Raw genomic sequence first — 27,939 nt, 5'->3', positions numbered from 1 at the left:
TCCGCAGTCTGTGAATTTGAGCCCCGCATAGGGCTCTGTGCTGACAGCTCAGAGCCTGGAGCCTATTTCAGATTCTGTGTCTCCCTCTCTCTGACCCTCCCCCGTTCATGCTCTGTCTCTCTCTGTCTCAAAAATAAATAAACGTTAAAAATTTTTTTTAAAAAAGGAATTGTTAAAAAAAAACAAACAAACAGTTAAGTCTTCCCCGGAGTTAAAAATTTACATGTGCATTTCTGACTGCCTAAGGGGACAGGGGGTGTCAGTGCCCCTAACCCTTGTATTTTTCCGAGAGCCAACTGTATTTTTAAATAATACTCTAATACTGTTGTTTCTCCTTCTTGGTTTCTCCTTCTTGTATATTGACTTCCTGGAAAACATACTTTCCATTTCACAGATGCAGAGGTTGAGGGTCCGGAGGGGTGAAATGACTGTAAAAGGTCCTGCAGAACCTTGGTTAAATTCTCATACCAAATTTCACACTCTGCCACCATAAACTCTTACCAGTATTAGTAGGTCCACAACACTCATGACACTCTCTTAACTTTCTAGTTCATACCTATTTCTCATCACACATTTGCAGAATAAAGCAAAAAAATTAAACCATTCACAAAAAAATAATTGCTCTATTACTGGTAGTGAAGAGGCCTCCTAATTAAGTCCTTTATTTCCGGGCAGAAAAACCTCATTCTATTCACTTCTTTTATTCAGTATTTGACAAGTCTTTATGCACAAATACCAAGTAAAGGACTGGCTGTTTTCAGGGAGCTTAAAATCAGTTTCAACCTAGAGCAGTTGCAACATTTAATTAAAAGATACTGTTCCGCCTTGCTGAGCTCAAAATCCAACAATGGAGAAATGTTGCCGATAATGTTAGTGACGAAGTTCAGGACATGCTATCTCCAAATAGGTCACGTTGGCACATTATTTTGACTTAAAGGCATTTTTTGTTTTTTTGTTTTTTAATTTTTTTTTAACTTTATTTCTTTTGAGACGGGGAGAAAGCATTTGAGCACAGGTCGGGGAGGGGCAGAGAGTGGGAGAGAGAATTCCAAGCAGGCTCCACAGTGTCAGTTTAAGCCCACAAACTGTGGGACCATGACATGAGCCAAAGTCAAGAGTCGGACGCTTAACTGACTGAGCCACCCAGGCACCCCAAGTTACAGGCATTTTTGTAAACAACAGGTGCAAGAAAGGTGCTCAGCTTCCCATTTTTTCTTCCTGAAAGCAGAAGGTGAAATCCCAGCGCCAGGAGGAAAGAAACCTCATCAGAGAGGAACTTGAGTCTGGAAGAATTTTCACACGGAGACCTTAAAATAACTTCCTTGAGCCTTCCCTGTTTTATTTTAGTTGCTTTGCCACAATAGCCACAATTGTTCAACCCCGTATGTAAACATTTAGCTTTTGTCCCTTCTTTGTGTCATTTTCTCATGAAAGCCCCTGGGTCATGTAACACACTAAATAAGTTTGTGTACTTTTGTCCTGTTAACCTTTTTTTTTGTGAATTTAGTTCTCAGGCTCTGCCAGAGAGCCTAAGGAGGCAAAACTTTCGCCTGCCCAACGTTAACAGGCCACCAGTGGCCATTCTGATCCTAATTCCAAAAAACAACTCTCCCCCAAATTAGCCTGATCACCATAAATAGCAAAGAAACTGCTGCCAGGTTTTCATGCCTCACTTATATTTCGCATCTCATCTCAGTAAAAGACTCATTTTCTATTAATGTGAATGTATCTTTTATGTCACTGATAGTACCTATTTAGCATTTTGTCTTTTTACTTATTATCTGTCTTCCTCTAATCCTGTGAACTCAGTAGGACCTTCCTGTCTCTCGGTCCATAGCATCTATCACAGTCCCTGGCACACAGCCGGTGCTCAATACTTGCTAAGCATTATCTTAACTTCACCTAGATGTTCCTTGCTTTGACTATCGCTGTAGGCTAACACTTTGTAATACGACACTACAGTTAACAACGTGGCTCCAGCCAATTTCTGATCCCTATTTTAATCTTGGTCTCCACGTCTAATTCATTTCACCGCACAGCGAACAGGAACTTCTATGTACAGCGGATAAGGTAACTTTCTTTCCATCCGTTTCCTGGGTTCACTAAAAAGGGCGAGGGCGCTAAACTGGAGTTACTGGGTGGAAGGACGCCATTTGCGGAATTCAACGAATGTATTTTTCGACATCCACTGAAGGATGGTTCGGGGCAAGCTCCGGAGACGTCCGGCAGAGACGGCGAATTTCCCCTCCGAGCCCCCGAAAGGTTAGGTCGGCGAAACAGGAGAAGAGTGGGCGAGTCCTGACATTTGAGGCAGCGCTGGCGCAAGGGGGAAATTCTGACACCGAGGCCTGCGAGGGGCCCGGAGGGTGGCTTCGCCTCTGCTCCCCCCCGGTGTGAAAGCCCCCCGAGCGTGGGCCACCCGGCACCCATCCCACTGCCCGCCAGGAGCCGGAGGCCAGCGGCCCGCCCGCAGTGACGTCAGGCCCGCGGCCGGCGCCCGGGATTGGTCGGGCCGCGCCGCAGTGGGCGGGGCGCTGCGCGAGAGGGCGGGGCGGCCGGCCGTGTCCGAGGTCCAGGTCGCGCGTCCCGTTCCCTGTGGGCGGGCGGAAGTATCTGAGCGACCCGCCGGCCACGGTGGGGTCACCGTCGCACCCTTGCGACACCGCGAACTTCCGGGGAAGGTTGCGGCCCGCGTAGGCGAGGCAGGAAGTTCACCCTTCCCGCCTCCTCAGCTCAGATTGGTTCCGGTGGCGGACGCCAGCGGGCGCGCGGGGTTACACAGGGCTCCACGGTGGCTTTGGGGGAGGATCTGCGGAGCCCGGCGTCGGAATCGAGGCTGTGCCGCGCTCGCCTCGTTTGCTCTCACGTCTCTCCGGGTCTTGGTGGGAAACACTGCTCTGCTCTTAACTGGCATCTTACTGCTGGAAGAGACAGTAGGGTCTGATTGGGGCTTCGTACTGGGTTATCAAAAGCGTTCAAACACCCCCCGTTTGTAAGACGTGAATAGGAATGCCCGCCCTTAGTTTGGTGAGGACCTAGTGAGATCTTACGTAAAGAAAGAGCTCAGAGGAATTGAAACGTGGCTGGTCCCTGCGGCGGTGCTTTAGTCCTGTTCTGCTGCAGTGTTTGCAGATTCCAGTGATCTTGGGATCACGGGGATCCGGGAGCCACGCCGACGTTTCTCTCACTGGTCAAAGTGATCAGCTACTCCTCCCAGCAGTACACGTGTGAGTCTAGCAGAACCTTCCGACTCCTTGCTCCTGCCCTTTGACTGTATCCTGTGTCCCTTTCTTTTCTCTAGCCCACTTAGTGCACGTGGGGGCACCCACGGTGAAAACAACATTTTGGCAAGCTTTGGCACGCCCGCGTAGTGCTGTGGATCCGCTGGCTGCGGCCGTGCGCGCCTATGTAGGAGATGACAATCAATAGAAGGTATGGTCATGCGTTCAAATCCCTCCACACTGGGCTTCAAACATCTTCCAAACCTTTCACGTTCTTACCTTACTCTCCCTCATTTATTTTTTCTGTTCCTTGAACATGCGCTGTACTTTACCTCCTCCATGCTTTGGCATAAAGCAGTTCCCTCTAACTGGAATGCCATCTGCTTCCCACGCCAGCCTTTCAAGCCTTCCTCCATCCTGCGAAACCCCGTTCCCTTGTCAAGCGCTCCAGGAGAAGGTATATTCCCACAGCACTTTGTCCTCCTATTACAGAATCTGTAAGGCTGTACGGCCTTATCTTCGTTATGGGTATAAACGCCTTCCTTCCTCTCTAGGCTGTGAAGGCTGTTGGGATGGTGTCCTATCTAGATATGCCTCGCAAGGCAGCAGAATTCACTCACGAAGCATCTATTGAGTGCCTGTCCTGTGCCCAGCACTGCTCTGGGTGTCCGGGACGCAGCCGTGAAAAAAACACCTCCCCTCTGATAGAACTGATGTCCATGAGAGTGCGAGAAGACAGATAGTCAGCAATTGCATGGATGACTGTGGGTGCCAGGTGGCCATATGTGCTAGGAAAGCAAGTACAAGGGAGAGGAGATGGAGAACCACAGGGTGGCGCTCTTTTAGAGAGGAGGAGACCTGGGTAAGATGAGGGGACAAGTCACCTAGAAAGTGAGAGGGCAGGATCTGGGACGAGAGAGCAGCGAAGGCCCAGGAGTGGGAGTGTGGTCCATCCGTCCGAGAGGGGCAGGGAAGGCCGGCTTGAGGGAGGGGCAGGACACAAAGCAGGAGAAGTGACAGATCAGGTCCTGGGCACACTTGCATCAGACATTCAGTAGATGCTTGTGAGCTGAATTTATTGAATTGCTAAGGGATAGAGAATAATTTAATGACAGTAACAATGAAACTTGGAAATTGTTTGAGTGGTATAGACCTAGTAGGCGTACCTAAGTACCCACAACTTACACGCAGGTATGTTGGAGCTCTCGTTTAGTGCAGCGTTATCGAATGGACAAAAAAATCTTTTTTTCTTTTTTTTTTCTTCGAGAGAGGGAGCAAGTGAGTGAGGAGCAGAGAGAGAGAGAGAGGGAGAACCCCAAGAGGGGCAGGGAGAGACAGAAGCAGGGCTCACGTTCACCCGAAGTGGGAGTTGAATTCACAAACGTAAGATCATGACCTGAGCCCAAGTCAGATGCTTAACGACTGAGCCACCCAGGCGCCCCCGAAAATCTTAGCGAAAACCAATGGTTTATGAAGTGGCCCTCCATGATAATGGCAATTCGGGAAGGAAAGGAGGCGGGTTTTGTGAAGGAAGATCTGGGTTGACGTGTGAGTGGAATCATTTGGGAGACAATTCTGATCACCATTAAAAAGTTCAAAAGGAAACCAAATCCATCCTCTGATGCTGTCTTGCTTTTGGCTTGGAGGAAAAATACTTGTGTATCAGTTGACAGAAGTCGAGCTTAGGAAATAGTTGGATGTGTCTGTGTATTTGTTAATTATAGAAGCACTCTCCTTCCCCAGGGCTAAGGGGAACGCTAGGGAGAGGAGGCCAGTACTCCACAGGCAGAAGCTGGCTTTCAGCAGAAAGTCATAAGCTTCAGGATAACCTTGCTTGTTGGGGTGACTTTTCTTTCATCATAGTTATCAGCTGCAGGCCACAAAACATTTCCCTCTAAGTGACCTGTGGCAGCTCTCTCTCTCTCCAGTAGAATTTTCAAATGCAGACCACTTGCTTACTTAAGAAGCTTTGGTTCCACGCTCTTAAATTTTGAAAAGTTAACCTAGCTTCCTCCAAAACGTGGCTGCTGTTGGTTCCAGCCCTCATCACATTTCTCGAGGTTGAAATTGACTGTCAGTTTATTGGCAATCCTTCACATCGATGAGATCAGATCAGATGTGGTTTCCGACTCAGCTCGCAAACCACTACGTCGGCAGTCTCAGGCTCCTTTGCTGAGTCAAATATCTTTGTGTTCATTCACAGGAACGAGTAGCTCCCGGGTTAGTCAGAGCCCTTGGCCAAATGTTAAGGGAACCTGGGAATGAGAACACCCGGGCTCAGGCCTTGGCGTCTCCTTGCTCTAAAGGTGGCTGTCTGGTGTGCTGAGAAAATGCATGTGCTCGAATTCCAGCCTGTCTGCGTTTAAGCCCAGCTCCCTCCATGCTAGCTGGATGATCCTGAACGAGTTCCCCGACCCTCATGCCTCAGGACCCCCATATGAGTTAGGGCCCTCACTTCATAGAGTTAGGATCAAAGGAGGTCACAGAGATGAAGCTGGAACGTTGGTCCGTAGTGGACACTCTGGTGCCGCCATTAACGCTTGGCTCAGTCACTTGAGTTCCCTCAACTTCTGTTTCTTCCACATTAGAAGAGTGACAGCAGCTCTTGCCTTGTAGACTCGTTCAGAGGCTGCGTGTTTAGTGTCCTGAGTAGAACATCAGCGACGCAGGCAGCAACCGACAAGTACTGGCTATTGTTAAGTATTAGAAGACATTGATTTGTCAGTGTTGCAACCTGTCTAAGTTCATTGGCGAAGGGCCCATAGGAGAGGAACACGGGAAGTGATAGACCATAAAAATGTGCCATCTTGGGGCGCCTGGGTGGCGCAGTCGGTTAAGCGTCCGACTTCAGCCAGGTCACGATCTCGCGGTCCGGGAGTTCGAGCCCCGTGTCAGGCTCTGGGCTGATGGCTCGGAGCCTGGAGCCTGTTTCCGATTCTGTGTCTCCCTCTCTCTCTGCCCCTCCCCCATTCATGCTCTGTCTCTCTCTGTCCCAAAAATAAAATAAAACGTTGAAAAAAAAAATGTGCCATCTTGATGGGGATGGTGAGGGATAGAAATTGTACAGAGGGACCTTTTGCCTTAAGGTGCAGCCATAGGATCTGTATAAAGATTCGAAAGAAGAAAGAGGAAGAGCAAATTCCCAGAGCTAAAACCAAGCGTTGAGTGTCTGTCTCAACACAAGACATGAAAGGCAGCAAGGAGGCCTTGTGCATAGAGGTTGTGATCCTGGGGTCCTCAGATGCCCCAGGGGCACAGATAACATTCAGGGGTCTATGAAGCTGGACAGGGAAAATCACATCTTTTATTTTCACTAACCTCTAGCAGAAATCTAGTATTTCCCTCAATCTTGAATTTAAAAATCCTCATAGAGAAAAAAAATTTCTTTTTTAAAAAAAAGGGGCGCCTGCGTGGCTCAGTAGGTTGAGCATCCGACTTCGGCTCAGGTCGTGATCTCACAGTTCGTGAGTTTGAGCCCCGGGTCGGGCTCTGTGCTGATAGCTCGGAGCCTGGAGCCGGCTTCGGATTCTGCGTCCCCCGATCTCTCTCTGCCCCACCCCTGCTTGTGCTCTGTCTCTCTCTGTCTTTTAAAAATGAATAAACATAAAAAAAATGTTTTTTGAATTTAAAAATCCTCGGAGCATAGCCAAGGGAGCGGAACCTATGATATTGCACCAGTAGAAATCAGTTATTTTCATATCACGTTACGGTTATTTCAGATACCCAAAAATACCATTTACACTCATGATTAATCTGTAATTAGGACAGGTATGTCTTAATGAAGGAATCCATCTATTACCATACATTGCAAGTTGACTTTAAATTTTTTTTTTCACGTCTTATTTTATTTTTTGAGAGACAGAGACAGAGAGCAAGCAGGAGAGGGGCAGAGAGAGAGGGAGAATCCGAAGCCGGCTCCAGGCTCTTGAGCTGTCGGCACAGAGCCCCATGCGGGGCCCGAACCCACGCACGCGAGATCATGACCTGAGCCGAAGTCGGAGGCTCCATCGACTGAGCCATCCAGACAAGTTGGCTTTTTAAATATTTGGTGGGTATATTTCCAAACAACTGGTTTCCTCTGTCGTCCTTTGTATTATATTTTACAAACTTAAGAAGAGAATTCCATGAGGGGTCCACAAGCATAGAGTCCCCAGGATTAAAGGGTTCTGAGCCCAGAACGGTGAAGAGTCCTTGTTAAGAGCAAGGGCTCCAGAGCCAGCCAGCCAGCCAGGTTTGAACCCTTTCTCTGCTCCTTCCCGGCCAGGTGACATCGGGCAGCCTACCCGGGTTCTCCGTGCTCCTGTTCTCTCATCTGTAAAGTAGGGACAGAGGCTGTTGGAAGGTATGATTGGCATCATCTATGTAAACGCGTACAATAGAGCCTTGCAGGAGTAAGCCCGCAGCAAATGTTACGGCCAGCACAAAAGCATCTTAGGTGAGCCCCACGGAAGGGAAACTGTAAAACTTAGGCTGGGGTACACGCACCAGCATGATCTCACAAGGGAGAGGGGAGGAAAACGTTAGGTCATGAAGAGGGAGGCAGACTATGAGACTGGAGTTAACAACCTCGTTTGTTCATTTACCCATTCATTCATTCATTCATTCATTCGGCAAAGGTTTCTTGAATGCCTGCTTCGTGCCTCTCAATGTTGTCACCGACGTTTGCGGGGCCTAGAGCAGGTGTAGAAATGGCACTCGCATACCGTATCAGATGTAAGAGTGGCAAATCAAGCGGAAGACGTGTTAAATGTGTTCTGTTTTTCTACTCCAACAGAGAAGTCTTCAAAAGAACAAAATAAAAATAGTATTGTTTCTGTGTGACCAAGTTGGGAAAATATCGATGATGACTGAATTGAATTATTGCAGATGCCTGAATGTACTCCGATGGTCTGGAAATGTTTAAATGGGTGGTGAAGACACATAACTCGTAAATTACTCGTAAATTACTATCTGTTTGCTCCATACAATTTCGTTTCACTTGTTGAGAACTTCACATAATCCGTGCTTTGCTGACAGTACTGACTTGAAGGAGTAAAAGAATAAAATATATTTGTACTCAAAGAATACAGACTTTATATGCGTGTGATGTAAATTATAAATGTGAATATGCAGAATTTTTCAATTCAAATTATTTTTGGTTTTCGAAAAGTTATTCTACTAAAAGCTTTAAAGTTATTAAGATAAAATTATAATTGATACATGTCAAATATCTAAAATTATTTAAATATATCTGAGGCTTTTTATTTTTGAAATGTAATTAAATTCCATTAAATGTTTTTCACAGAAATTTAAACCTCTGCAATTCTGAGGTTCAGTGTCCTTCTTGTTGATTTTAGTAAAGAACCAATATTAAAATTCTTTTCTTAAAAATGTTTATTTATTTATTTAAGTAAGCTCTGTGCCCCACATGGGGGCTCTGACTTCGGCTCAGGTCACAATCTCACGGTTCGTAGGTTTGAGCCCCGTGTCGGGCTCTGTGCCGACAGCTCGGAGCCTGGAGCCTGCTTCGGATGCTGTGTCTCCCTCTTTCTCTGTCCCTCCCCTGCTCGCACTGTCTCTCTCTCTGCCTCTCTCTCTCTCAAAAATAAATCAAACATAAAAAAAAATAATACGAATTAATGTGGCAAAGGCTACCTCAGACTTCGTGTGCGACTGTTACAAATCCTGTGCTGATTCACAAGGACTTTCAGAACTACAGGGACATAAATAGGACCAAGAAGATGGACACTTGGGACTTCTGGAAACTACACTGGCCACAATATTCTTGCGAAATAATAGATTATGTGGGAATCGGTTACGTGCCAGGTATTCGAGACGGATTTGGCTTTGCCGGTCGCAGCACGCTGGGGCTCGCTGTGTCTGCGCTCTGAGGCTAGTCGCCCAGCACGGGGATGCTGTCCCCATGGGATTCCAGGCCCTAGACCGAGAGCGGTGGGGAAGCGGTTATCTTGATGAGCTCAGATAGTGTGTGCAGCAGGTGAACTACAGAATCCGCCTATGACGTTTTTTATCAAAGAAGAAGGTGGTGACATGAACGGCGGACAATTCCTTAAACGCCGGAATCAAGCTGTGCGGAGCCTTCAGTGGATTAATTCTGAAAATGGTGGATTTTGTGTAACATGAGCTGGTCAAGCTAGCCTTGAGAATCTTTTCTCTAGGTAAAGACTTTTGTGTCACTGGCGCCGCTTGAAACAGGGAGCTAACTAACTGCTGTGCTGGGAAATGGCAGACGTCACTTTCAGAGGAGGCAGTGTGTCTGCCCACAGACTGTCCAGAACGTAGCTCCGTGAGCAGCACTGAGTTAAATGAAAATACAGTCCAGTTAAATGTCATGCTGCAGTGTTAAACCCAGAGCACCACATGTAAATGAGGAGGTCACCTGGTTAGATCGTGACTTTGAAAGTGTTAGGTGATCAGCAGTGCCATTTTTATGCGGTATGAAACTCCCACGGGGCGAACTCTGATGAAGTCGCTGCAGGGGATCCCACAATGCCCACAGGTAAAGTGGCTTTTGGAGGACTCTCAGACTCTGGGAATAAATTCTGTAGACAGCCCGTGCATTTTCCTTCTCTTTTGCTACTTGCCCTGGTTGCTTTACAGATGATCAGCATGGGAAACTGGGGGAGGGAAATTTTAAAGTCCTAAGTCACATAATAACAGCTCCTTTCTTCTTGAGAACTATGTGCCAGGCACTGAGCTAGGTACTTCACGTTCAATGTCTCATTTAGTCCTCACTAGATAAGGATGAAGTACAGTGTTATTGTATCTGTAAGACGTGATTGGAAAAATTGACTCACGGAGGTTAAGAAATTTGCCCAAGGTCTTGTGACCATTAATTGCAGAGCCTCGATTCAATCCAAGCCAGTCTGACGGCAAAGCTTGGGCTCTTAAGCAGCTGCCATACTCTACTGGTCCCATTATGTGGAGGATAGTGTGTGTGTGTGGGGGGGGGTACATAATAAAATTGGACTAAGGGTAGCAAATGAAAACCACAATGAAAGGCCACCTACCAGGATGACTATAACAAAAAAATTTTAACTAAAAATAGGGGCGCCTGTGTGGCTTAGTCGGTTAAGCGTCTGACTTTGGCCCAGGTCATTCATGATCTCATAGTTTGTGGGTGTGAGCCCCACGTCGGGTTCTGTGCTGACAGCTTGGAGCCTGGAGCCTGCTTCGGATTCTGTTGTCTCCCTCTCTCCCTGCCCCTCCCCTGCTTGCACTCTGTCTCTGTCTCTCTCAAAGAATAAATAAACATTAAAAAAATTTTTTTAATTTTTTTAATGTTTATTAATTTTTGACAGCATGAGTGGGGGAGGGGCAGAGAGAGAGAGGGAGACACAGAATCGGAAGCAGGCTCCAGGCCCCGAGCTGGACAGAGCCTGACGCGAGGCTAGAACTCACGGACCGTGAGATCGTGACCTGAGCCGAGGTTGGATGCTCAACTGACCGAGCCACCTAGGCGCCCCTAAAAATTTTTTTTTTTTAATACGCTTAAAAAAAACAAACGGAGGGCACATGGGTGGCTCGGTCGGTTGAGCATCCGACTCTTGATTTCAGCTCAGGTCATGATCCCAGGGTGGTGGGATTGAGCCCTGTGTCAGGCTCCACACTGAACTTACGATTCTCTCTCTCTCCCTCTGCCCTCCCCGCTTCCCCCACCACTCGAGCATGTTCTCACCCTCTCTCTCTCTAAAATAAGAAATAAAAACAATTTAAAGAACGGAAAAATAGCAAGTGCTAGCAAGGCTGTGGGGAAATTGGAATCCTACGCACTGCTGGTGGGGGACATATAATGGCGCAGCTGCCAGAGAAGAGAGTCTGGCATATTCCTCAAAAAGTGAAACAGAATTACCATACAATGCAGCAATTTCACGCCTAGCTATGCACCCGGGAACGGAAAACCTGCTCGTACAAAAACGTGTACGCAAATATTCATGGCGACATTATTCATAGTAGTCAAAAGTGGAACAATTCAAACGTCCATCGACTGATGAATGGCCAGACAACATGCGGACCTCGGTGCGGCGGAATATTACGCAGCTGTGAAAAAGAACGAAGTTCTGATACACGCAAGGACGTGAGTAAACGTGCTAAGCGAGAGAAGCCTGGTGCAAAAGACAAGACACTGTATGATTCTGTGAACAGGGAGCATCTAGAACGGGCAGATTCATAGAGACAGAAAACAGATTGGCGGTTACCAGGGTACGCTGGGGAGTGACTGACTGCTCATGTGTATCTTTTTGGAGGGATGAAAATGTTCTGCATTTATATACTGATGATAGTTGCAAAATCTAGGGAATGTACCAAAATGCACTGAAATGTACACTTTAGTGAAATTTGGGGCACCTGCATGGCTCGGTCGGTTGAGTGGCCAACTCTTGGTTTTGGCTCAGGTCATGATCTCACGCTTCATGAGACAAGCACCGTGACGGGCTCTGCACTGACGGCATGGAGCCTGCTTGGGATTCTCTCTCCCTCTCTCTCTGCCCCTCCCCTGCTTGTACTGTCTCTCTCTCAAAATAAATAAAAAATAATAATAAAGCAAAATAGTGAAATTTATGCTATTTGAGGTATATCTTAATTAATTTACTTTTTAATGTTTATTTATTTTTGAGAGAAAGAGACAGAAACAGAGCGTGAGCGGCAGAGGGGCAGAGAGAGAGAGAGAGAGACAGAATCCGAAGCAGGCTCCAGGCTCCGAGCTGTCAGCACAGAGCCCGGTGCGGGGCTCGAACTCACGAACTGTGAGATCATGATCTGAGCAGAAGGCCGACACTCAACCAGCTGAGCCCCCCCAGGCGCCCCGTTAATTTTTTTAAACGGAGACTTCCGATCAGGTCTCAGAGGTCCTTGAATATTGGGCCCTCTGGACCATGGGATCCAGCTTTTCTTTCCACTTTGTTTTGTTTTGTGGACAACAGGGAGCCCCTGAAAGTTTCTAAGGAGCACGGTGGCATGGTGGGAGTCGTGGAAACATGTAAAGTGCTTAGCACGTAGCAAGTGTTTACTAAGCATTAGCTCCCTCCTCCCCTCTCTTCGTACCCCATCTCTCCTGGGGGGAGACCCCAAGCCCCCATGTCTCCTGGGGGGAAATAGTTCTTTTCTGTTTGGATCCTAACAGAAAACCATCTGTTTTCGTTGAAACCACTCTTGCTCTACAGTTCCCTTGGTTGTCTTCCTGAGGGGCCCTAGCCTCTCGATACTGGACAGGTTCTTCTTAGTGTCTCTGGAACACCCTCCTCCTCTTCCTCCTGCCTGACCACCTCCTCCACCTCTCCTTCCCCTGCTCTGCCCTTCCTCTTCTTCCGTTTGGAAAACAAAAACGGAAATAATGGTTTCCTGAAAAACCCTCGTAGCTCTCAACTTTACCCAAAGTCATCCGCCATATAAGTTCTATGCTCTTTCTCCCTCCTCCTTCCCGCATCTCACCCACACAGCAAGGAGCCCAGTAGAAAGGAATCAGGTTGACCTGGGTTCTAATCCTGGCTCCCCGTCCTGCTGATGGTCTGGCTAGACTCATAGGCTCAATGTTCTCATTTGCATAGTGCCGTTCTAATAATGATGATGATATCAACTCTTGGGGGTCTTCTGAGGACCGTATTCATTAAAGGGCTTATGCGATGCCTGGTACATCAGTGCGCTCAATGAGTTACAGCTATAGAATCATCATGATTATACAGGTAAGAGGCAGGGTATGGCGAAAGTGCTGGTATTTATCTAAGAGGTGGGCTTCATCCCTAACACCTCAAAGATGTTCGGGACCCATTAAAGGTTTTGACATGGAAGATTCTTTTAAAAAATGACAAAACCCTTTTCCCAAAGTCATCAGAGAGATGTCCTAACAGTAGAGAACTGCTTCCAAGAAATGGTTTGAAGTGCCATTATCAAGTGGGGACGGGGGCTCTAGGGGATTTTGGGGTCAGCAGATATCAAGTGAGCAACCTCACAGAGTTGTGGCGGGGATTTCCCACGAGGCCCCGCCCCCGGCTGAGTCACCAAACTCTTGGGTTTGACCTGGCAGCTCTCCTCAAGAGTCAGAACCTCGCAGCTCTGAAGATCAAGGAGTGGAAAGTTCTTCACCAGCCCTGAGATCTCAAGGTTTGTCCGTTTGGGGCAGTCGGGGGAATGGAGTCGGGGTGGGGATAGAGGCTTTATTCTGTTTCTCCAGGTCTAGACGTTTTTCCTTCCAACTTCTAATAACTGTTGATCCATAGCCTATTACATAAGGACCAAGAACCTAGCCTCAGGAGATTTCATTCTTCTGAGCTTTGTTACTATATGAGCTTCAGACCTCAAAATGGGCAAATACTAAGAAATGTTACTATATGAGCTTCAGACCTCAAAATGGGCAAATATTAAGAAAATATGATGATCAGCTGAGCAGAGAGGTGCTTCAACATTTTAGCGATTCGGTGTTGAGATTTTCACGTATTGTTCTGACAAGGGGGGGAAGAGTAATAATGAGATGCCTTCCCACTGAGCTGAACTGTCAGATATGACTGCAGATTGTCGACTGACAGATTGTCATTTTAAGAACTCTGTCTCAGAGGCAGCAAGCAGCTGGCATTGTTGAAATCTGGACGTCAGTGCTAAGTGTCCATGAAAGTCCCCAAAAGTTCTTGCTATTGCTATTTCTGCATTTTGGCAAAATATGTTGGAAAGTGTGCTCTTAGACTTTGGCCAGCCTGCACAAGGCTGTGTGTGTAGTCAGGCCTGTCTGATCGTAGACACGTCTATGAATTCGCCACCTTTTCCATAACATTCCATCAGCGATTGTTTCGGAAAAAAACCCCAAGTTACGGTCTTATGGAATTGCAGTGGTAATGGTCCAAATGCAGGTAATTCTAAAAAAGAGGAACCATCTCATTCTTGAAATGTTTTACCTTTTGCAGAGTGGTATTTGCAAAACCAGCTACTTTGACTAAAATCCTTCTGGAATCTGCCTTGCTTGTATCCCATCCATGCAAGATTTCATCATGGGCAGTGGCTATTACAACATATTGGCTACCGTGTTGTTGGTCATGAATTTTGAGAGGACGAGACCAATGCAGGATTCTTGTAGCAAATGCCCAGCAGGTAAGAACCAAATTAGCATGTGTGTTTGATCTATCCTGTTGAACACCGTGGTTCGGTTAGTCTAGTAGTCAGGGCTAATGAGCTCTGTTTCAATGATGTTGTATTAATTCACTTACAAATTATTTCTTGGATGCTACATTTTAGCTGGGTGGACATACCAGCCATGTGACTTACTCTCTTGTGCCCCAGCTTTGTCCTCTGGGGATAATAAAAGATCCTATCTCCCAGCTTTGCTGGGAAGAACATATGATCAACTGTTCACTGTTGTGAACCGTGCATGGCACATGGCAAGACCTTGGTAAGTGTCAGCCTTATCTGTAAGGATCTGTGCTCAGCAGGGGGCACAGCAGGGCATAAGCCGTGGCAGGAGGCTTCACAGAGTAGGGAAGAGCAGACACACGAACGTTGTTAGTATACTGATCCCCTGAATCGGTCGTATTGGTCTCCTGAGGCCATCAAGAGATATCATTGTTTTTTGTTCAGCAGAGGAAGGAAGCTGTGCTCTTTCTGTTGGTTTCTCTGTTGCGATATCTACACTTCGTTTAGGTGTAGCTCTGTGGCTATGCTAAGGGCAATATTGCAGTTCTAGAAAGTCCACCAAAAGAAAGTGTAGGACTGCACCAGCCAGAGACAAGAATCATTGGTTCGTATTCTAGTTTTCCTGTCAACGTCACGATACTTCGGGCGATGCCTGTCCATTGTCAAACACGTACAGCCATTATCCACCTTCCTAGGTACTTTCTGTGAGAAAACCAAGGATCACATCTGCATCGCTTGCCCTTCAAATAGTTTCTCCAGCACCAGTGGACAGAGGGCCTGTGACATATGCAGGCAGTGTGAAGGTAAGATTCAAAAGATGTATTGTTGGGGCGCCTGGGTGACTCAGTCGGTTGAGAGTCCGACTTCGGCTCGGGTCATGATCTCGCGGTCCGTGAGTTCGAGCCCCGCGTCGGGCTCTGTGCTGATGGCTCAGAGCCTGGAGCCTGCTTCGGATTCTGTGCCTCCCTCTCTCTCTCTGCCCCTCCCCCACTCATGCGCTGTCTCTCTGTCTCAGAAATAAATAAACACTAAAAAAAAAAAAAAAAAAAAAGATGTATTGTTTACCCGGACCTGTGTTGGGAGGACAGGTTCTTATTCCCTAGTGTATTGATTTCGATGGAAAGTGTTAAGTGTTAAATAGGCTGGTTCCTTTGTCAAAAGGCAAGTCCAGTAAAATAATTCACTGTAAAAGCAATAATTTGTGGATTGAGCTTTTAAATATTAGAGGAAACACATATCTGACAAGAGAGAAGCTTTTAATTGGGAAGATGTAAAAATGTCTTCTGTAGAGATTTAAAAAGAAACTTTATACTTGAAGGTCATTAGGAACATTGTAAATAGAGTGAGCATGTGGCTTTTTTTTGTTTTTGGTTTTGTTTTGTTTTTTTTGCCTTGTTTTATTTTTGTTTTTGTTTTTGTTTTTTGTTTTGTTTTTTTGGGTTTGTTTGTTTTTGAGCATGGTTTTTTGTTTGTTTGTTTGTTTTTAAATCACAGAACAGGGGCGCCTGGGTGGCACAGTCGGTTAAGCGTCCGACTTCAGCCAGGTCACGATCTCGCGGTCTGGGAGTTCGAGCCCCGCGTCGGGCTCTGGGCTGATGGCTCAGAGCCTGGAGCCTGTTTCCGATTCTGTGTCTCCCTCTCTCTCTGCCCCTCCCCCGTTCATGCTCTATCTCTCTCTGTCCCAAAAAATAAATAAACGTTGAAAAAATAAAAATAAAAATAAAATAAATCACAGAACATAAATTTTCTTCCTGGGTTCAGAGGTCAAGTGTAATGTAACACTGGGAAACTTTGTAGGTGTTTTCAGGACCAAGAAAATGTGTTCCCCCACCAGCAATGCAGAGTGTGAGTGCATCTCAGGATTCCACTGCTTGGGGGAAAGATGTACCATGTGTGAGCAGGATTGTAAACAAGGTCAAGAATTAACCAAAGAAGGTAAGTTCACTCTTCCTCAATCTAGTGCAAGTCTGTTCTCTAGATGTATGTCATTGATTTAGGTCTTGGTCCTTTGAATATAAAGTAGAACATAGATTAGTAGAACCTTAAAGTAACACACAATGAACCACTGAGTCACGTCTATGATGTTTACAAAATTATTTTGCAATCAATGGAAAAAACTTGAAATTTCAACATTTGTTATTCACCAGGATTATGTATTTTCATACATTCTCTACATATATATAAAATCCTCTATGTACAATTAGAATGAAAATTTTAATCATCTTGGGGGTTCATTTCCAGGAGCATTGTTGAACAATCTGTGTAGATTGTACTAAGTTAATGCCTTTATTATTATGTAATTATGTTCATCTCAGAGAGAGCTATAAAATCATGAAAATATTCCCTTTCTTATTGTTGCTTTAATTTTTATGCAAGGTTGTAAAGACTGCTGCTTTGGGACATTTAATGATCAGAAACATGGGACCTGTCGACCCTGGACAAAGTATGTATAATTTCCTTTTGCTTTCAAAATAAAAAATCTGGGTTAACCTTTTTGTTTTTTTTTAATGTTTATTCATTTTTGAGAGAGAGAGAGAGCCAGAGTGTGAGCGGGGGAGGGACAGAGAGAGAGAGACACACACACAGAATCCGAAGCAGGCTCCAGGCTCTGAGCCATCAGCACAGAGCCCGACGCGGGTCTCGAACTCAAGTACCGCGAGATCATGACCTGAGCTGAAGTCGGACGCTTAACCAACTGAGCCACCCAGGCGCCCCTCTGGGTTAACCTTTTTAAAGAAAAAGAATGTTTTCACTGAAGCTTTTAAAAATCTATCCAGTATACAGGGGACCCTGACTAGCTCAGTTGGTGGAGCGCGTGACTCCTGATCTCAGTGTTGTGAGTTCAAGCCTTTACGTGGCCTTGGAGCCTACTTAAAAAATCTATCAAGTATAGGTATAGAAGGACATATGAATAGACAGCATGGGAGCAGTATGAGGTAATAGTGATTTGATGCACAAAGTGGGCATTTTCTCCAGAAGCAACGCCCAGAGCATTTAGCTCAGATTTGCTGGAACTTTGTTACTATCAGCCCCTCAGCCCCAGCTGTTCTGTTCTGTTGCCTTCTAATCTCTTTGCTGCCTCTTACTTTCCTCATCGATCAGCCCATCTTCAAGTACAATGCCAGCACTGAGAATTGTACAGGAAGGGTAAAGTGTATTTCCTACCCCCGAAAACATAACATCTACCTGGACAGACACGACCATCACAGAAGTAAAACAGCCAACAGCATACATGAGAATATGCTTGTTGCCTTGTGTGATCAGGACCAGAGCTACTCAAATTGTGGTCCGTGGACGGGTGCTGACCTACAGACAGTTGGTTGTCCGTGGCAAGAACACCACACACATTAAGAATAAGCATGTAGAGGGGCGCCTGGGGGGCTCAGTCGGTTGAGCGTCCAACTTCGGCTCAGGTCATGATCTCATGCTCCATGAGTTCAAGCCCCGCGTCGGGCTCTGTGCTGACAGCTCAGAGTCTGGAGCCTGCTTCGGATTCTGTGTCTCCCTCTCTCTCTGGCCCTCCCCGCCCCCCGTTCATGCTGGGGTGCCTGGGTAGCTCAGTTGGTTAAGCGGCCGACTTCAGCTCAGGTCACGATCTTGCGGTCCATGAGTTCAAGCCCCGCGTCGGGCTCTGTGCTGACAGCTCAGAGCCTGGAACCTGTTTCAGATTCTGTGTCTCCCTCTTTCTGACCCTCCCCATTCATGCTCTGTCTCAAAAATAAATAAACATTAAAAAAATTTTTTTTTTAAAAAGAATAAGCATGTAGAAACTTTTGAGGTAATCGGCAGAGTCACCTAATAAAAATTTAGGTCTTGTATTTTGTATGCCTTTGTTCTTTCTTCATTTGATTTTCTGGCTAGAAAATCTTTATCTTTATTTTTATTTTTATTTTCTTATTTTATAAGTAGGTTTCACACCCAGTGCAGAGCCCAGCACGGGGCTTGAACTCACAACCCCCAGATCAAAACCCGAGCTGAGATCAAGAGTTGGACGCTTCACCAACTGGAGCCACCCAGGCTAGCCACCCTTACTGGAAAATCATTTTATTATTTTACATTTACATTCTTAGGTTTTACAAAAATATTGGTTCATACAGATTGGAAAAGTGTTGTTGTTTTTAACGTCTTATGACACAAGTAGTTCAGAGAAGTCAGCGAGTCTGCGTGGAGAGTGGGATTGAACTGGGCTTTGGAGAATGAGTGGGTTTACATTAGGTAAAGGGACAGGGGAAAAGAAATAAGGACAATGATGATGATGGTGATGGTGACGGTGATGATGATAGCTTCCATTTATTGGGATGTGTGGGTCTGGGTTCATAGAGTCCAGCCCATAAAAGTGTGTCCTTGGGGCCATTCATTTGCTCTTCACAAAATCCGGGGGGGCATGTATTCCTTATTTTGCAGATGAGAAAACTGAGGCCCAGAGAGATTTTCTAACTTGCCCATGGTCATTCTGCAAAGGGACAGACCCTGGGTTCAAACCCTAGTCTGTCTGATGCCAACAGGTCCTAGGGTTAAGAACTCCTAACGCTTATGCCCGGTTGTCTGTCCTTCATATATGCCAGACACGGTCAAATACGTTTAAGAAATTAAGGGTGATCTGGGGCACCTGGGTGGCTCAGTCGGTCAAGTACCCGACTTCAGCTCAGGTCATGATCTCGCGGTCCTTGGGTCCAAGCCCCATGTGAGGCTCTGTGCTGACAGCTCGGAGCCTGGAACATACTTCAGATTCTGTGTCTCCCTCTCTCTCTGACCCTCCCCCACTCATGCTCTGTCTCTCTCAAAAATAAATAAAGATTAAAAAACTAAAAAAAAAAAAAAAAAAAAAAAGGGAAACGGAGGGTGAGAGACTAACTAGTCCCAACAGTGAACCAAGCTGTCATGGGACAAGGCTCCGCAGCCTGGGAAGAAAGAAGACTCCAGTTAGGTGGATAGAATAGGATGAACTACGGAGAGCCGTAAAAGCTGGCCAGTCAAATGGGCATTTTCCACAATATCTTTATGAACCCAGACCCACACGGCTTCATCACTAGGCTGCTTTATTGGATGGGAAATGTCAGTATTTTTAAAGAGAATGATCTGTACCTAAATTAATTCTCTGAACTCTTTTCATTGGACCGTCTAAGCTGTTCGTTGGATGGCAAGTCTGTACTTGCGAACGGGACGAAGGAACGTGATGTGCTCTGTGGACCAGCTTCGTCCGACTTCTTTCCACGTACAACCTCTGCCACCATACCCGCCCCTGCAAGAGATCCAGGTAGCTGACTCCTTGCTATTAAATCGGAGGGAATGTATTATGGCTCTTCCGATCGGAATCGAAGTCGCCCCAGTGCCGTGATGTCTCACATCTCTGCCTACAACAGGCACCTCCTCCGTGCCTCCCTTCTTGTATCCTGGCATCTAGAAGCCCACCAGTTTTCTTCAAGTGTTTGTCATGCAGTTTGACACACACCTTAGTAAGCAGAGCAAGGTGAGACTTGACCCAAACACCTCACCTTTGATAATGCGAAATAAAGGCGGCTATGGAGTCCCATATTTTCTATATTCTAGAGAAGCCAAAGCACTTAATGTGTGTGGGCCTCTAGGAAAATTACTTAGGTTTTTAAAAAGAGGTCTCTTATACGCAGGCAAGTTGATCAGGTTAGCTGGGTCGAGATGTCCAAGGTACCACTTGTCTTCGCGAATGGGGGTTTACCAGTGTAACCTATACCTATGTAGATATGAGCATCTTTGCAAAACTGTGTATCTGCATGCATTTTGCATTTTTCCTTTTGCTCTTTTTTGAAGGTCCTACCTCCCAGATCCTCGTCGTCTTCCTTGCGCTGATGTCAGCTGCCGTGCTGTTCCTGGTGTTCTTTCTGGCACTCCGTTTCTCTGTTGTTAAACACAGCAGAAAGAAACTCCTGTATTTATTCAAACGACGTAAGACCAACACAATTGTATTTGTTATGAGCTCTTTTGAGGCAAGAGTGTTTATAGCAGAAAGGAAAAGTTTCTTTTTGGGGGGTTAGTACAGCACAATGGTTTCGAGCAGGGGCAATTTGGCAATTTGGCGATGTCTGGAGACAGTTTGGGTGGTCACAACCTTGAGGGGGTGGAGGGCACCTGGTGAAAGGAGTCAGGGAGGCTGCTAAAATCCCACAATGCACGGGAAAACAGAGTTATCCCCCCTCAGCTCTTACCAAAACCTCTGATTTAAAGAGTTATCCTTCCCACCTTCAGCCCCGGTTACAATGGAGTTCTTTATAAAAATGCTTCGGGAGAGTAGTGATGGGCAATTAGTGAGATGCGATGAACTGTAACCCATTTTTTAAGGTTTTAGGTCGTTTACACAAACTTTCTGTTTTGAAATAACTATAGGTGTACGAGACGTTGTAAAGACAGCACAGAAAAGTCTCGCGTGCCACTCATGGGGTTGCATCCTCCGTAACCGTAGCACAATATCCGAACCGGGCAGTTGACATTGGCGTGTCGTGTGTGCACAGCTGTCTGTCACCTGATCACGCGCGTGGACTGGCATAAACTCTGGCACAATCAATACAGAACTGTCCCCTCCCCGCAAGGATCCCCATCCTGCAGGTCCCCTGTGGTCACATCCGCTTCCTCCCCCCGCCCCAACTCCTGGCAGTCACGAGTCTATTTCCTACACCTGACACTCGAAGAAGGTGATATAGATAGAAGCATGCAATGTAATAAGTGGATTATAAGCGTGTGACCTTTTAAGAATGGATTTTTTTGGGGCGCCTGGGTGGCGCAGTCGGTTAAGCGTCCGACTTCAGCCAGGTCACGATCTCGCGGTCTGTGAGTTCGAGGCCCGCGTCGGGCTCTGGGCTGATGGCTCAGAGCCTGGAGCCTGCTTCCGATTCTGTGTCTCCCTCTCTCTCTGCCCCTCCCCCATTCATGCTCTGTCTCTCTCTGTCCCAAAAATAAATAAACGTTGAAAAAAAAATTTAAAAAAAAAAAAAAAAGAATGGATTTTTTTTCACTCAGGTCGATGTCCCTGAGATCCCGAGGTCTAATGTGCTTCCACAGTGGCCTTTTTTTTTGTTTTTCCTTTACCATCGACCAGCATTCCGTGGCATCATTGAACCTCGGTTTGTTTGACCATTCACCTACCGAGAGACATTTTGGTTGTTCCAGTTTCTCACTACTGCATGTAAAGTCTTTGTGAGTAACCGCGCACAAGTTTCGCGTGGACTTACGTTTTCGTATCTCTGGCATAAATGCCCAGGAGGGCAATTTCTGGGTCATATGGTAGGCGTATGTTTGTTGTTTGAAGAAACTGCTCAACTATTTTCCAGAGGAGTCGTGCCCTTTGACATTGCACCAGCGGTGTGAGTGATCACGTCTCCTCATCCTTACCAGCATTTTGTGCAGCCACGGTGTCTTACGCAACTTTTCGAAGAGGCCTACGGTGGTGGATTACTTTGGTCTTCGGTTGCCTTGCCCTAGGGAGCGAACAAACATCTTTTCATGTACTGACTTTCCATCTGTGCGTTTTCCTCAGTGAAAGGTTCCTTCATGCCTTCGGTCTGCTTTCCGATTGGACTTTTGTTTGCCTGTCTTACTGTTGACATTTGAGAGTTCTTCATATCTTCTAGATGAGGCCTTCGTCAGGTGTGTGGTTTCATTGTTTGGCCCCACTCTGCAGCTCGCCTTTTCTTCCTCTTCCCAGGGTCTTCTGCGGAGAAAAAGGTTTTACTTTACTTTTATTTTTTTAAAGACTTTATTTTTAAGTCATCGCGACACCCAACGTGGGACCCCACCTCACAACCCTGAGGTCAAGAGTCGCGTGCTCCACCGACTGAGCCAGCCGGGTGCCCCTAGAGAGAAAGGTTTTAATTTCGATAAATCCAACTTGCCAGTTTTTTTGTTTTGATTTGTTTTAATTTATGGAGTCACGTCTGAGAACTCTTCAAGTTCTGGATCGCAAAGATTTTTATTTTCTCCTGTGTCATCTTCTAAATGTTTTACATTGAAATCCATGGTTTAATTTTAGCTAAGTGCTATGTAAGGTGTGAAAGGTTTACATCAGGAGTTTTTTCAGTGTTACCTATTCATTTATTTATCTACTTACTTTGCCTGGGGATGTCCACTTGTTCCAGTATCATTTGTCGAAAGCATCCATCCTTCTTCACTGAATTGCTTTTGTGACCTGGTCAAAAAATCAGTTGGCGGTACTTGCGTGGGTGCTATTTCTGGTTTCTCTCTTTCGTTCCACTGATCTGTGTGTTTATTCCCTGCCCATACCACACAGTCTCGATGACAGCAGCTATAAAACAAGTTTTGAGTTTAGGTAGAGGGTCGGTGGATTCTTGCCACTTTAGTCTCCTTTTTAAAAATGGTTTCATCTGTCCTAGTTCCTTCTCATTGCCATATAAATTTTAGGACAATCTTATCTGTATCTACAAAAAAGTCAGCTGGGATTCTGAAAGCAGTTGTGTTCAGCCTGTATATTAATTGGGTGAGAACTGATGTCTTTACTAGGTAAAGTGTTCCAGTGCAACAAAATATGTCTCTCCAATTTATGTATATTTTCTTTTATTTTTTATCAGCATTGTGTGGTTTTCAGCACAGAAGTCCTGTACGTATTTGGATAACTTTAGGCCTTAGCATTTAAAGTTTCTTAACAATTGCAAGCGGTCTTGTATCTTAAATTTTGGTTTCCACCTCTTCATTGCTACTATTATCGGAATACAGTTGATTTTTGTAACTTGATCTAGTATTCTGATTTTGTTGAACTCACTTGTTTGTCATGGGAGGATTTTGTGAATTCCCGGGGATTTTACATGGACCATAATGTCATCTGCAAATAGAGACGGTTTTATTTTTTCCTTTCCAAACTGTATGTCTTTTTTTTTTCTTGACTTACTGTGCTGACTAGAACTTGTTTTTTTTTTCAATTTTTTAAACATTTACTTAGTTTAGAGAGAGAGAGAGAGAGAGCGTGAGCAGGGGAGGGGCAGAGAGGGAGGGAGACACAGAATCTGAAACAGGCTCCAGGCTCTGAGCTGTCAGCACAGAGCCTGACGCAGGGCTCGAACTCCTGAGCCGTAAGATCGTGACCTGAGCCAAAGTCAGATGCTCAACCGACTGAGCTACCCAGGAGCCCCATGTGCTGGCTAGAACTTCTGGTGTGAAATTCTCTTAGTTTTTCAGCCGAGAGTGTCTTGATTTCCCCTTCATTCCTGAAAGATACTTTCGCCGGCTATTGAATTTGGGCTTGCAGGGGTTGTCGCCGGCCCTTCAGGTCACATGGGGCTGGAAGACATTCCCCACGGCAGGTGGCGCTGTGGTTCAGCTCCTTGCCTGGGCCTGGGCAAACCAGGCTCTAGGGGGGCCAAACCCCCTTGCTCGAGGGTCTGAATCAGGCAGATTTGCACCCTGTCAGCTTCCCTGTTCAGGGTGAGCCCTCAACTTGGCTCTGCAGAAGAACAAGGCTACTGGTCGTGTTTGCTACTCGGGCTTCTCAAGTTCGTACTCCGTAGGCCAGGATCTGTGCGCTGGTGGCCGTAAGCGCCTCCCGCTTCTCCGCTGCCGTCAGAGTCCCAGTGGTTGGACCCTGAAGCTTCCTCTGCCATCCCGGTGGCGTGAGATCAGAACAGGGGCTCCCACAAAGCGGCCCTAGTGCTGGGAGAGGCTGGTGGTCCCCTGGGGGTTCTCTTTTCTTTGGCACTGGAGGGGCCGGAGGCTCAGGAAGAACCTTTGTGTGTGGTGCTGTGCTGGCCTGATGGAGGGGCATTGAGGTCAACAGAGGCTGCTTCTCTCACTCTTCTAATACAGTCTGTCTTGACCTCTGTAGTGTCGAGGCAGGGCATGCTTCGGCCTCACCCCTGCGTCCCAGGGTTCTGCCAGTGGTGTCTTGCCCTTGAATAGTCTTTTTTTTTTTTAATTTTTTTTTTAACATTTATTTATTTTTGAGACAGGGAGAGACAGAGTGTGAACAGGGGAGGGTCAGAGAGAGGGAGACACAGAATCTGAAACAGGCCCCAGGCTCGGGGCTGTCAGCACAGAGCCCGACGCGGGGCTCGAACTCACGGACCGTGAGATCATGACCCGAGCCGAAGTCGGTTGCTTAACCGACTGAGCCACCCAGGCGCCCCAACCCTTGAATAGTCTTTAGTCGTTCTTCTTGTGAAGGGGAAGCAAAGTCAGGAGCACACGCGGTTGCCGTCCGGGTGAGGTCATTCCCTTCGGTGATTTTTTACAGTAAGAAGCATGTGATATCGAGGCAGGCGCTTTTGCTTCGTCACGCTACTCAAAAAAAAAAAACTCAGTTTAAGATGCCGAGCTGCTCGTTGGTAACACAAATTACTTCACACCAACACGTCAAAGGAAACCTGGGAGCGAATGCGCAAATCAGTTCTTTCATTGCAGAGATGGAAGTGGTGGGAGTATCTAATATCTTGGTGCCATAAGCATTTTCTTCAAAAGAAAGTGTCTAGGGTGTAATCGAAGCACCTCAAGACTCAAATAAGCACCGCTGAATTGAAACTGTGCTTACGTTCGAGATATGACTAATTTTATGCTCCAGTGATTCACGCTTGAGTTTTTAAGCCCTTGCAGCAAATAAAGACAATCATTGTTCAGGGCCAATAAGAGTAACTGGCAAAAAGAAATTGCAAACGATCCTGCGAAAAAGCTCTTCCGTGCGTGCTATCGCTTTTCTTGTCGATGAACTTGTTCAAAGTTGAGCGCGGTTGCTAGATGATGTCCTGTGACTGTGATTTATGGAACCGGGCTGTTAAATGGTTAAGGCCAACAACACAAGATGACTCACTTTTAAATTACTTTTCAGCGTTTATGAGACCAGTACAAACCGCCCAAGAGGAAGATGCCTGTAGCTGCCGATTTCCAGAGGAAGAAGAAGGAGAATGTGTTCACACTGTTCTGTGAAGCAGCCGCTGGGACTGTCTTGAGAAGAGTCAGCACAGAAACATGAGTGATCCCTCTATCCTAGCTTTCTAAATCGAAAAAGACCATCCTAGATAAGACTCAGGATTACCCCCCAAGTTTTCTCAGAATGCTAACAGGTTGGCCTTTAAGAAATGTATCCCTTTTAAGTGGATGTGTGGGACCAGGACATTTTCTAGATAATGTTTAATAGCCTTGAGATGCTTTCTTTTCTTTTCTTTCTTTCTTTTTTTTTTTTTTTTGAATTCTAAAGAGACTTATACTTCAAATGAAATCATGTGGGCCAATGGTCCAGCTAAAATGATAATCAAATTTAATTCCGTTTTGTGTGTGTGTGTATGTGTGTGTGTGTGTGTGTGTGTGTGCTAATAGGACAAAAAGCCATAAGATGCAGGAAATACCCCCAACCAAATCTTCCTTTGGTTCAGACATTCGACACAATGAGCTCTACTAATGTGAGGAGGGAAATTATGACAGGGCCCAAATTTGAGGTCAAGGGCAAAATATCTCAGACCTTCAGGAAGAGTTTTGGAAAGAGTTCGGATGTCTTTGCACATCTTGTGGTCCCCTCCACCCTTGTGTCTTCTGCTTTGTGACTCTCCTCTCTGAGACAGGGTTTATGTTTTGTTGTTGTTGTTGTTGTTGTTTAATGTTTTTTTTTAATTTACTAGTGAAGTGTAATTGACAAGCAATGTTATATTCGTTTCCAGTGTAGAACATAGTGGCTCAATTCTGTACATTACTCAGGCTCACCACGATTATAAGTGTAGTCCCAATCTGTCACCATAGGATGTCATTACAGTGTCATTGACTGTACTCCCTGTGCTATACTCGTCATCCCTGTGCCTTATTTATTTTACAACTGGAAGTTTGTGTCTCTTGAGCCCCTTCATCTGTTTTGCCCATTAAAAAGAATTGGCTTATGTGTTTTTAATTCTTAAAACCGTTAAACATAATATTTGATATACTAATCGAGGAAACGGGTAGGAATGAACAGTTCTAGAATGAACACCCGTGAGCCCGTAGCCCAACCAGGGTCCGAGAGCAGAAGTTGCCAGACCCCGAAGGACCAAATCTGAGGCTTTGTATGGCTTCTGAGCTAAACGTGATTTTTACATGTTTAAATTGTGAAAAACAAATCAAAATAAGACTAATATCTCATGACATGTATGTATGTATGTATGTATGTAAAATTAAAATTTCGGAGTCCATAAATAAAATTTTATGGGAACACTCAGCCACACTCAGGTGGCTTTTGCATCACAACAGCAGAGTTGAGTAGTTGTGCAAGAGACTGTATGGCCCACAAAGCCTAAAATATGTAACATCTGACCCTTTATAGGGTCAGGGTCAAGGTCAGAGCATCCTCTCCATGTTGCTTTTCCTCCCTCATCTTCTGCCTACCTCTCCACCTCACCCCCAGGCACCGTCTCTCAGGAACATCAATTCGATCGATTCCCTTGCTTTAAAAAAAATCATTGCTCACATATTTATGTACTCCAAAACTACGTTATTTAGTTTTGCTTGTTTTTTAGCCTCATGACAATGATATTACACTGTATGTGACTTGGTTTAATCACTCAAAATTCTATTTATAAGATTCATTCATATAATTGTGTGTAACTAGAATGCATTCATTTTAACGATTGTATAATTTTGCAAATATACCATAATTTATCAATGCGTTCTGAATCAAAAGATATGTGAGTCATTTGCAGTTGTTGTTTTTTTTTTTTTGCAATTATAGGCAATGTTGGTATGAATTTTTTTTTAACATTTATTTATTTTTGAGACAGGGAGAGACAGAGCATGTACGGGGGAGGGTCAGAGAGAGAGGGAGACACAGAATCTGAAACAGGCTCCAGGCTCTGAGCTGTCAGCACAGAGCCCGATGCGGGGCTCGAACTCATGCACAAGATCATGACCTGAGCCGAAGTCGGACGCTTAACCGACTGAGCCACCCAAGCGCCCCGGTATGAATGTTTTTTTTCATGTGTGTCTTGTGGAAGAGTGTCTCTAGGGAAACTTCCTCCGAGTGAAATTTCTGGACCTTTGGGCATATGAATGTTCAACTTTATAAACTAAGTTATGCAGAAATAACAAATGTCCCTCCCTGCCCCCCCCCCAATCTTCATGGACTTGGACAAAACAAGCATTTCTTGCTATCATTACATGGCCACGGCAGGCTGAGAGTGGCTCTGTCCCACGTGACTTCACTCGGATATAGGGGGAGGGGGAGCTTCTACTTGGAACACTGGCCGTCTCAGGGCAAAGGCATACGTGCCACTTTGCTCAGAGCTGGTTGGTTAGAGTCTAACCTTTAGAGCGAGTCATGTGGTGAGGCTGGCATCGAACAGGGCAGAGAGCGTAATCTTTGCGCAGGGAGGACCAGAAAATATGTTTGAACAATATAACTCTGCTACTGTGCTCAACGCTTCTCAGAGCAGTAGTTCCAGCTCCTGGTCTTGTCAGCCTCACCAAATCACATCGTTGCTACCATCTGGGATTGGCAGACTCTCGATTTTGCCCATCTAGTGGGTTTTAGAGGGCGGTTTCACTGTGGTCTTATTTTGTATTTCCTGAATTACTGATGAGCATCTCATCCCGTGTTTTTATATCACTGGTGTTTCTTTTTGTGACACGCTTGCTCAAGTTGTTTGCTTGTTTTTAAACACTTGGTTGTCTTCTT

General features: G+C 45.8%; 1 protein-coding gene across 11 annotated transcripts; it reads left to right on the top strand.

Annotated features, from left to right (window-relative positions):
* Positions 1–120: 120 nt before the first annotated feature.
* TNFRSF9 (TNF receptor superfamily member 9) lies at positions 121–26,934 on the top strand. Of its 11 annotated transcripts, none has more exons than XM_045035044.1 (12): positions 121–2,070; positions 3,302–3,432; positions 3,580–3,678; positions 7,486–7,563; positions 13,243–13,319; positions 14,114–14,297; positions 15,032–15,139; positions 16,134–16,271; positions 16,713–16,779; positions 19,463–19,593; positions 20,124–20,258; positions 25,135–26,934. In XM_045035044.1, the coding sequence occupies exons 6-12, from the start codon at positions 14,183–14,185 to the stop codon at positions 25,230–25,232; spliced, it is 792 nt and encodes a 263-aa protein (XP_044890979.1). In that variant the 5' UTR covers positions 121–2,070; positions 3,302–3,432; positions 3,580–3,678; positions 7,486–7,563; positions 13,243–13,319; positions 14,114–14,182; the 3' UTR covers positions 25,233–26,934. The 11 variants fall into 11 exon arrangements, 10 of the variants coding, with proteins under 10 accessions (XP_044890979.1, XP_044890980.1, XP_044890978.1 ...); XM_045035045.1 differs by lacking the exon at positions 121–2,070 and adding an exon at positions 2,084–2,262; XM_045035043.1 differs by lacking the exon at positions 121–2,070 and adding an exon at positions 2,269–2,634.
* Positions 26,935–27,939: the final 1,005 nt, after the last annotated feature.

The sequence above is a fragment of the Felis catus genome, chromosome C1 (genome assembly GCF_018350175.1).
Source record: "Felis catus isolate Fca126 chromosome C1, F.catus_Fca126_mat1.0, whole genome shotgun sequence".
NCBI lineage: Eukaryota > Metazoa > Chordata > Mammalia > Carnivora > Felidae > Felis > Felis catus.
This window is presented reverse-complemented; position numbering and strand designations above follow the sequence as displayed.

Excerpts from the sequence above, each read along its gene's own strand:
- TNFRSF9 (XM_045035044.1), top strand. The coding sequence starts at position 14,183 with ATGCAAGATTTCATCATGGGCAGTGGCTATTACAACATATTGGCTACC. Across the intron at positions 16,272-16,712 it reads TCAAGAATTAACCAAAGAAG|GTTGTAAAGACTGCTGCTTT; the intron begins GTAAGTTCACTC and ends TTTTTATGCAAG. Across the intron at positions 16,780-19,462 it reads ACCTGTCGACCCTGGACAAA|CTGTTCGTTGGATGGCAAGT; the intron begins GTATGTATAATT and ends GGACCGTCTAAG.